Genomic DNA, 11,282 nt, shown 5'->3' on the forward strand with positions numbered 1-11,282 from the left:
TAACTTTCTTTTTATAAACTAATTTTACTAGTGACATTATGTCACACTAAGTGACATGTCAAATAAAAAGAGCAAGGTAAGTAGATGATTGTGAGAGGAACCCTTGACGGATGTTACTCGTCTAAATTTCTTCGAAGTAGCGCGCGCCGCTTTCTTCTTGACCATTGTTAATGGTCTGGGCCGGCGCGCGCTACTTTGTAGCACTTATGCCATCGGGCCACTTGCCCATTTCGAGAAAAAAGCGGCGCGCGCTACTTCGAAGAAATTTAGACAAGTATACATCCGTCAACTTTCTTTTCGAAATATTATTGCTGATGGCATGGCATGTGCTACAAAGTAGCGAGCGCCGAGCCAAACCATTAATAATGGTTAAGTGGCAAAGGTTATGATTCTCACATCTCGAATACCCACTACTCCTAGCCGCGCCGCGTAAATTCGTTACACATACACATATTGTTACATATAGTTATACCATATACACGTACTACGTGTAACTGTAACATGATGTCATGATGCGCTTGTTTCAGTTTCACGCATGGCGGCGCGGTGTTCGCGAGATCAGGGTTTCCGTTGGACTTGGAGCAACGCATTAGTTTAACTTTTTCTTCCAGAATGTTACTCACTTACTGGGCGGCGTTCAGCCTGTCATTCCGCCGAATCTCTATTCATGATCATAATAGCCTGGGGTCCCCAGGCCAGGTAACCAGAATGAAGCGAGCCATAGACCGGCAAGCTGGGTGACGTAACTGTGATCAGTGAGGTAACTGTGATCAATGATGAAACAACTGTGTAAAAAAGTATGATTGTAATCACACTCACAGCTTCTCGAGAGTTCTGTCCAATTCAAGGTTAAGTTTGGATCCCGAGGAGTAATTCTAGGGCCTGTGAAATTATTTCCAGCGTTATTTTGTCGAGCAAAAACTCCCGGTCAGCATCGTTGAATGAAACTTTACAAAATGAAACTTTCGAAATTCGAATCATGAACTATCAAGATTAAAAATGGATATACATTATACATGTAATATAATTATATATATGACAACCGAACAATTTGAATAAAGTTTAAGTGAAGTAGTTGAACTAAAACAGTAAACACTAACAATTCATGAATAGGATTAATACTTATTGAAGATTGACTGTGGGCCATGGCGGGACAATGGGCACTTCCCTCTACAGCGAAAACGTCGGTAGTAAATGAAAAATATCGGTAGTAAAGAAAAGCATTAATGCAAACAAAGCTGAGATTCAATTTCCGTTTTCATCATAATTTCCATTTAAGATAAGCTGAGCAAAAGTACAATCAGAATTTTAAAATTCTTTTCGCTAAGCACAAATTGAAAACAGAACAAAACTTAACACTTCTAAGTTGTTAGTATGAAACTTATAGTTTTTCCATCTCTTTAACAAATTATCTTACGCTTATGATAATAAAGATTATACCATCGAGAGCGTTAAATACTGCATTAAACAATAATTAGAAATCGCATAAGTTCAATCTTATACAGTGTATGATATGAATTTTACATGGAAATTCTGAATGCATTTAACAGGAAGTTCGAGTAAAGTAAAATTAACAAATTATGCAAGTTAAGCTAAATTAATAAATTATGCAAAAATAACACAAAATAATCCCAGAATTAAAAGCAAAAGTAACATAATATCTGTCGTAATAGTAAACAAAGCAATAATCTCGCAGTTTATCTTATCTCATTTTTACCTGAATCTCATCTAAAAGATAACGTATTTATCGTGAGTCCACAGCGATTTCGTTTGTCAAAAACTACATTTTTACACCATTATAACAACTGATTATTCAAAACGTCCCCTGAAAAGAGCGGCAGCCCCAATTCCAGCAGACAGTAACCATAGCGACACATATCTGCTCCTTGGAGACGAGTTACACTCATGCGCGTCGTTACAGAGTGTTATCTGGCACTTGTCTCTGCGCGGGTTCTTACCGTACAACCGGTCTCCACATATCTCATCTGAAGATATTTTCATTATCTGGGTGCACTCTCTCTCTCTCTCTCTCTCTCTCTCTCTCTCTCTCTCCCCTCTCTCTCTCTCCCCCTCTCTCTCTCTCTCTCTCTACTACTCAGACCTTATATGGGTCACGACATACGATACTGGTACGTGAGTAGTTAAAATACTTTTTTGATAAACTTTGAGATATTTAAAAAACACTACTTGATACTGCAGCGACGGTTTGACAATATGAAAGATAATGTGTAACCATGGTAACGTACCATCTTCAAGCTGGAACCCGTCCACACATCCCCAAGCAGCCCAATAATACCCGTCCCAGTAGTAATTAACTCTGCGACACAGTATCCAGTTAATAGAAGCAGTATGGAGTTAATAGAAGCCGTAGAGCCATTAAGAATATTGTAATTTAGAGACGAAGGATCAATTCTTAAGTATCCATATTTAAAATAAATTATAATGATATCATTTATATCTGGATTGAATGAATATTTTGATACAGAAACGACAAAATAAGATATGACGTTAATTAACAGAATAAGTGTTCGAAAATATTACACCAGAAAACACACAACTGACAACACTGGTAACCATGACATCATTAGATTGGTAACCATGACAACAGTACACTGGTTACCATGACAACAGTACACTGGTTACCATGACAACAGTACACTGGTAACCATGACAACAGTAGACTGGATACCATGACAATAGTACACTGGTTACCATGACAACAGTACACTGGTTACCATGACAACAGTATACTGGTTACCATCACAACAGTAGACTGGTTACCATGACAATAGTACACTGGTTACCATGACAACAGTACACTGGTTACCATGACAACAGTACTCGGTTATACCACTATAATCAATAACCTGTAGCAGTATTCCTGATCCTGACACAGGTAAGTATCATTGCACTGCGTGTCATGAAGCTGCCCCGCGCAGTATCTACATCTTAAACTTTCCGCAACGTCTGAACAAAACCAATTATCATTTAATTAATCAAATAATTAAACATTTTTATTGGATAGTTTGATACGATAATTATATCATTACATCATTAAAATTGCACGAATATTTGCGACATTTTACTCATTTACTGCGAAATTTTACTGCTTTTCATGCTTCTCTCTATTGTGACGGTATTATTGCAGTGTTGACAATCTCAAGTTTTAAAAGGCTCACTAAAAAGTAGGAATACACAGAAGGTCGTCAGGCAAATAGTCCGCGTATTAACTTCCATCCTGCTAAATTTCTTTACGTCACATCCTGAGAGAGAAGAAAACTAGATTATTAGCATATTACCGGGGTAAGGAAATCATTAGCGTGTTCATGGTGCAATTAATTATGTCATTATCGAATATCCTAAATATTAATGCCATATATTGATATATTCGCGATTCCAAGTATTTACAATCACTATTTTACAATCACTATTAGCGATTAGAGAGTTAGAGAGATGAATTTGACACAATTGATAATTGCTGTTCCAGTTGGTGCGGCTTGGTTTTGTAGAAATCATGTCAATATCTTGCTATATCTTGCATACCGACCATAGCATTCGTGATTGTTAGGAATTAGGATTACAAAATTGATTTTTAGAAATCAGGAGATATGTGTCCAAAAACTACTTTTGGATTTTTAATTTTAATCGAGATTAATCCAAGAGGATCGACGTATAAATAAATTAAGTTTTTTAAGGTAACATGAAATAGCAGTGGGAATTGGAAAACGTGCTCATTTTGGAGTATATTTCACAAATAACTGTAAATAACCTGTAACCTAGTTGGGCTCCACAGTGAAAATGGGCTACGATAACTATTTTCCTACCACAGTAACACTTATTGACAACTTTCATTAAAGTTCAGAACTTCCGATCAATAACCACAAAAATGCACTGCGTTCTTCTGCAGATTGTTTTAATCTAATACAATAATGATTCAATTGGGAGAGAGCAAGAAAGTAGCTGTAGTTGTTTAGTCTGATAAATTGCATATCGGATGAAAATACTTTTTGACTCAAATTTGGTCGTTATGTCACTATACTACCACTATACTACCAATGTCGTATAACCACGTATCTATAATCACATTGAAGCTCCAAAGAAGAATTAGACTTAATCTATAATCAAGCTTCCCGTCTTCTTTTGACAGTTTGATATTTTTGGTATTGCAAAAGTGTCGCAGAGAACGTCACGATTGAAATCGATGACTGATCGTGCCTAGAACTAAGTGATGTTTTCTCTGAAGTATAACTTTTACAGCTTCTACAATTATTATAGGACAGGACGATTTTTTGGAGTGGTTTCATGAGCAGTAGGACGTTCAGTTGTTGGAGAGAAAATGTCCATGAGAATATAACCAAGGGCCCGGGATTTTGTGGTTCTTTTGAAAGAATCCTCATATTATAGTTGTACACTGTAGAAGTTACCGACAACATACATCAATTAACTTTGTGACAAATCAAAATTCTAAGATTTCTTACAATTTTTTAAAAATCACCAAAGACATGACTTTGGCTCGTCCTATTAAAAACTAAAGTTCGTTATAGCGCTGAAGCTAAATTAGAGAATTCTTTGAAATCTACTATTCATTCAGCTACTTATTAACTCTTATACAAATCTTGGCATTTTTTGTATTATATACTTTCCCTTGAAATGAGCTAAAATTAGTTAAACTATTGCTAAGATCTAGATATTAAGAGTGACCCTGCATGCAGTGTAATGGGTGGGATCTTATTATGACGTGGTTTAGATAATCTTGAATAACTGACGTGTGCAAATAACCATAATCACATTCTATTTATGTAGTATAACCGCATAATTACTCATATTCAAACCCATTATGATGTAAGAAAGTAGAATTAATATACCCATTTTAAAGCTGGTACCGCTTGGTGCTGTCCTTATCTTATTAAACGGACGTCTAAAAAAACTAAAATTACAAAACTGGTGAGCTCGATCATGTTGTGTCAAACAATGATTACTTGCTGCAGGTGCAAAGTATGATGTCTTTAGACGCTTGTACACCTGCAGAACATGATGTTATTGAAAACTTCACGTGGGCGCTGCGCGTGCGGAAGGTCCGCAGATTATATTTCTCCTCCCAACTCCTACCACTCCTAGCTAAATCACTGTCATAAGATTGATCATAGCCCAATCCTCTTAGATTTACACGTGATTTGAGTGCTGAACCCCAACATTTGTGGATGACAATATCCAGGGTACAGCATTACCTTTGACACAGAACGCTCGGAGCTCAAGACCAGCGGAATTACATCATGGACCATGGGTATCCAGTACAGAGTACAGTACGTGAACAGTAACTGTCTCCCAATAATGTGAGATGTCAGTGAGAGACGTTGATCTGGCTTCAAAACAGAGCACAGAGCCAAGTTCAACACCTAGAACTGAGGTTAAACATCGTTTATTGCAAATCTAGAGATTCTGGGTTCCAGAGAGAAGCACGGCAGGGGTCCAGAGGGGTATCGAGCAGGGGTTTAGTGATGGCATTATGTCACTCAGCTCTTTGAGGAGCGCTTATAAAATTCACACTTGGTGTTTATGAATTAAGATGACAGTAAAAAGAGTGTTTAAAGTTCCAGCTGCCAGAATTTAAATTCCAAAGGGAATCAATGATTCAGGTTAATTCGTGAAAACTATAAATTATGTCACATTCTTGGCAACTGATCCAGATCGACAGATGGGGGCTAACGACTGAAGCTGAGGAATCCGTTACCTGGCATGGAGCTAAGGAATCCAGTACTTAGAATTTTAGAGATGTCAGATCGTTAGAACAATAGAATTATGGAGATCGGAGAAACAAATGATTCGTCCGTTTCAGCTAATTTATAGGATTTTCAAACGCAATTATGGAATTTGCTACAATGAGACGTGTTTTATAATAATAGGATAGCTACTGCTAGAAAATATAGGCTTATTTTAGGAGTGTAAAGCCGAGTTTCAATTCTTTCTGATGATCACAATTCTGGGAAATAGCGAAATTAGATATCTGATAAATATCATTATCACTGGCTGGACTTTTCTGCGAAATCTGTTCGCGAACACAGAACTAATGCAATTGATTTCAAGACTAACTGCTTCACCACTCCTTATCTCTGAGTATTTCATTGAGACAAGGCTCTGATAACTTTTATATTTACAAACAACTTCATTATGTCTATAACTATTAACTAACTCCTATGTATAGATAACTAACGACGACACCAAGTATTTGTGTTACTAAATATCGATTATATCCGACTTGACCAACAGCGAGAAGATTACGCAAGTCTTGTTCGACACAAACAAGCAGACCGCCGTATCGTGTCAAATCAATTCTCACTTCTCCACCAGTAGTCCTCAGTGCTTTAGTTATGATAAATATAGGTGCAACAAAAGGTCAGAGCAACAACTAAGCTACCTGATACAGAATGTAATATATTATAAAGGAGCAACAAAAGGTCAGAGCAACAACTAAGCTACCTGGTACAGAATGTAATATATTATAAAGGAGCAACAATAGGTCAGAGCAACAACTAAGCTACCTGGTACAGAATGTAAAATATTATAAAGGAGCAACAAAAGGTCAGAGCAACAACTAAGCTACCTGGTACATAATGTAATCTACAGGACCTTGAAACTAGAACCAGGTGTCACCAGGTGCTGAAGATTGGAGCTACCATCTTAACGTGTGCAATGTTTATTATAGAGATTATGGAGAAAATGGACATTATTTTATCTTTGATCAGGCACTTTTGTTTTTGAGACGGGGGACAGGCGCAGGCAGGGCTGAAACCAAGGCCAGGCCCCAGCAGATCATTTGCGAATGGATATTATATCTATATAAAGAATGTAGATGTCTTTTTTCACTTTCGAATAATTCCATTTCCAGGTATTAGTAGGTACCTGGTACAACCATCAAGGTAAGATGAGCTAGAACGTGTATTCCAGTTCTACCAACACTTATTCTCTGATCCTGGACCTCGAGCAGTTTTTTCTTATTTTAAAAACATCCACGACTGGGGACAGTGACAGGATCTAATTTTGTCTGGGTCAGTAATTGGCCGGAAATTCCAGGAACTTGACCAGGAATTTGGCGATAGAGCGTTCAATTTAGAAGCTGATGTCAATGACCGACCATAAATCATCATGTACATATTCTGCAGAAGAAGAAATCAAGTAATTTGCTGCTGAGAGTGGTAAATGTCACAGATTTTTAGGGACCAATGTCTTAATCGTAAGATGGAATTTTTTTACTTTATATATTGTAAATGTATGAATATAACTATTCAATGTAATTGCAGAAAACGGAGTCGAGTAATCGAGAACAAAATATTTCCGGCCAAATTCTCGGTGAAAATCGAAAATTGGCCGGAGCCGGGGAAAGATATCCCGAACGGCGCCTAGAATCCTGGTCTATCACTTGTTCAAAATATTCTTAGCACGATTTGAACGATTTTTATCGATTCTGGCTTCTAAATTAGTCTCAAGACAAAAGACCTCTACAATTAGTTAATCCAAATATAGCGGAAAAACATGACCCAAATGCGGAATCTCTATTTTTATACTAACGACCTCAGTCATGCGAAAAATAATTTACTCCGGTGCCGCAAAAAATGTGAAAAATGAACGGATTGCATTGTCCGGTCCCACGCCTAAAATGACGTTCATCAATTATCATACCACTACAGTATCTCATGATTATCATAGACCCCTGTGATAATAACGATCTTTCAGTCCGGTCTACAAGGTTATAAATGACATTTAAAGTAACAAATTATACGATGTTAAAGTTAAACTATTAAGTATCTGCAGTCGAAATGACGGATTGAATGTCTGGGGGCACTTTCTTTAGAAATAGAGGGTTGCACAGCTACAACAAGACATTTTACAAACGAACTTTAAATCTGATCTGAGATAGTACAAAAACCTGAATATCAAAGCTTGAAACCAAATTTTAACCATTCGGATTTTGGATAGCTGGCGGTTTTGTGGTGAATTGTGAAGTTGGTAATGTGCTAAAATGTAATGATTTAAATATTCATACATATATTTCTTACAAAATAAACGATTGATTGGAACTCTATTAACAAAAGCCTGCAGAGAGAGAGAGAGTGAAAGAGAAAGCACCACAGTACCTCAATATCATAACGAAGATATTTTATTTTGTGCTCTACAAGTCGCATCTTCTACAATACACCAACTAAACAAAGGGCACACATCCCACCCAGAATGGTATAATTTGCCGCAGCTTCGCCACTAAAACTCCAAGACAATAGCGCCACGTTTTGAAATCGTGCTGCATGCTCGTGAAAAATGCAGATATCGTGTTTTGATGAAAGGCTTATTATGTGGAGAACTTCAATTGGGCAAAGATAAATGTATTTTGGAATAGATTTGTACCCCACTAGGATAAAAGATAAAACTTAAATACTAAAGCTATGATCGTTGTTGAAAAGAATAAAGTTAAGCTAAATGATGTGGTAATTTAAGAGGTAATGCGAATTAAGAAACAAATAACAGGTTCTAAGCGAGCTTCAAGATACTAAGAAACACGAGTGTAGTATACAATAATAATTCATCTCCGAACATCTCCTCCCCAATATTAACCGTTAAAAATCTCACCCACACCTAACCATAGCCCGGCATTAATCTTCAACCCTAAGCCTAATATATAATAATAATATAATATAACCCAGGAACCCTATGCTTAACCCAGGAACCCTATTCAAGATAGCAGGGGTTGAGATGTCCGGTCCCCGACAAGTATAAGAGTACAGGATGAATTGTACAATAATAATATGAATTGTATAGAGAACAGAGACCAATGCACGGAAAACAGATGCGTCCTGAAAGGAGAGACATAGAGGGAAGGAGAGAGAGCTCTCTACATAATGACATAATCATTTAATGAGTGCAGTGTCCGCACAATACACCTACATCCAGTGTGATACAGCTGCAGTAGTTGTTGTATTAAAGAAGCTAAGCTGTAAGTCCAATACACTACTATTATGATACAACTATATAATACAAGTAGAACAGAACACTACATAAGGCAGCTGTAAGAGTGTACATCACCAGATCACATAATGGTAACATGAGGCTGAGGAGTATAAGTAAGAGGTACCTTTAGTCCTGTGGTTACAGTTACAAGGGTAGCATGTTATAGGGGCAACAGCTACATGTTACCTGGGTAACAGTTACCAGGGTTACAAGGGGCTACCAGGGTTACAAGGGGTAACATGTTACCCGGGTAACAGTTACCAGGGTTACAAGGGGTAACATGTTACCTGGGTAACAGTTACCCGGGTTACAAGGGGCTACCAGGGTTACAAGGGGTAACATGTTACCCGGGTAACAGTTACCAGGGTTACAAGGGGTAACATGTTACCTGGGTAACGGTTACCAGGGTTACAAGGGGGAACATGTTACCTGGGTAACAGTTACCAGGGTTACAAGGGTAACATGTTACCTGGGTAACAGTTACCAGGGTTAAGGAAGATGTTACAGTACTAGCTTTGATACGGGGGTGACTCAATAAACAGTGCCCTGTTTACGTTTTGGGTCATCTTGACAAAGTTTTGTTACCAAGTTAACATTTTCATTAATTTCAGCAACAAACAATAAAATGGGAGCCTCTGACTCTGTGTACGTGTTTTTGAGTCACCCACCGGAGGAGTACAGGTATTATACCCAGGCTCCAGTATCTTGATCCTGATTGGCTGACTCGGACCTAGTACCCTGGTTACCCTGGCTACGCAGGTAAACACACACGTGCCGTACCGCGCGGCGGAGAACTGTGGTATTTGGACTTAGCCACAGTTTGACACTGACACAACTCCAGCCCAGTTCCAGGTATCAGCTGAGACTGCAGGTCGCTCGGACCCTTAAGTACGCCACGTTTTTTGCCATGTCACACGCATTGACCCACGTGTTACACGGGTTGTAACATGGTTACAAAGACAGAACCCACCAGCAGGGTCCCTCGCACGTGTAGGGAACATATTATACTCATATCTGGGTAGAGCTGAGACCGTGCACGTGTAGAGGACAGGGACCGTATTGGACTCCAATACTGAACAGAGCTGAGGCCTGGTCTCATGGACTTGACACCTGCTCTCCAAAACCTAAATAACACAGTTATAGAGCTCAAATATGCAAAAACTTGCAACTTTGCGAGACCCAGCTGCTGCATACCTACCCCTATAGATCAGACTTAAACAGATCTGACATTATCCTGGATCTGGTAAAACCTGATTAAATAAACCCTGTTTATTTCTCCTCACAATCAAATAGATCATCAGATATAATCAGATAGACCTAGTTAAGTTTTTATCTCCTCACGAGGTCGGATCAGACCCCAGACACTTGACTCACTTTACTCCTTTATAATATTCCTCGTGTCGCCACGCTTCATTACAGCACTATTCAGTGATCTTATCGCAGGAACGATGGTCCTATTTAAAAAACGCTGCATTTTTGCAAACAGCGTACCGGCTGATAGATGCAGACAGAGGGTAAACAAAAAGATAACTAAACTGCTGGCCATTAGTATAGTGACACCAAATACCGGGTACAACAAATCATAGGGCAGAAGTGCTGGTGAAATCGAGCGTTCAATCGGTAAATGATCATTGTTCCTTTACAAAGGAGTTCTTTTGTTCCTAGCTCATCTAACTTAAATCAACCAGACAGTTAGATCATGAATTGCACTTTACTCCTTTATAATATCCTTTATCGCTTGTAAAGTACCACCTTGTGACCATGATTTATCCTCAACACCAATAAGTTCCACCTCTTCAAAGACCCTTTGCTTGCTTCACTCGTCTCACAAACTATTTTCCGCGCGATCCTTAAGTTTTGCCGAAAAGATTCCGATAATACAAAAATAGCCCTGAGGTTATTTGTAACCGCAGTCCACCTCCTGTCTGCGCATGAATTCTATCGGGTAGCAATTACAGCTAGCCTAGGATCATTATACGAGGTTGCCGTGTCCATAAATATCTGGGCTATAAATAGAACTGTAGTAGTAAGAGTTAAGTACGGCTACCTCCACAAACCTCAAGTTCAGATCGTGGTGGTGATTCTCCACAGACATTCCGATGAGATGTCACGGTATTCCTGGCCGAGTTCTGACGGGACTGTAACCATGCCGACGTAACTTTTAAAACTCAGCGATGATATCAGGTCTTGTGTTCGTTATATCTCTTCCAGGTACGTCAAATGGCGATTCTTTGACGCAATAGTTGGAGTAATGGTCTTAAACCAGGAACCATTTCTACCTTGTT

General features: G+C 38.5%; 2 protein-coding genes across 3 annotated transcripts in view; one reads left to right on the forward strand and one right to left on the reverse strand.

Moving 5' to 3' along the window:
- The window catches only part of LOC134816708 (serine/threonine-protein kinase Tao-like), a 585,630-nt gene that overhangs the window by 296,238 nt on the left and 278,110 nt on the right, over nt 1-11,282 (forward strand). The gene's annotated exons all lie outside the window — the stretch shown is intronic.
- The window catches only part of LOC134816834 (uncharacterized), a 57,848-nt gene continuing 47,833 nt past the window's right edge, over nt 1,268-11,282 (reverse strand). Inside the window, exons 1-5 of one of the 2 annotated variants that reach the window (XM_063825828.1) lie at nt 11,055-11,278; nt 3,180-3,263; nt 2,868-2,967; nt 2,247-2,317; nt 1,268-1,985 (exon numbers count right to left, since the gene is read on the reverse strand). In XM_063825828.1, coding sequence (XP_063681898.1) covers nt 1,810-1,985; nt 2,247-2,317; nt 2,868-2,967; nt 3,180-3,237 — 405 coding nt within the window. In that variant the 5' untranslated portion in view covers nt 3,238-3,263; nt 11,055-11,278 and the 3' untranslated portion in view covers nt 1,268-1,809. Of the gene's footprint in view, nt 1,986-2,246; nt 2,318-2,867; nt 2,968-3,179; nt 3,264-11,054; nt 11,279-11,282 lie in introns of those variants that run through there. The other variant, XM_063825827.1, reaches the window with a different exon arrangement.

The sequence above is a fragment of the Bolinopsis microptera genome, chromosome 6 (genome assembly GCF_026151205.1).
Source record: "Bolinopsis microptera isolate Bmic1 chromosome 6, MBARI_Bmic_1.0, whole genome shotgun sequence".
NCBI classification, from domain to species: domain Eukaryota; kingdom Metazoa; phylum Ctenophora; class Tentaculata; order Lobata; family Bolinopsidae; genus Bolinopsis; species Bolinopsis microptera.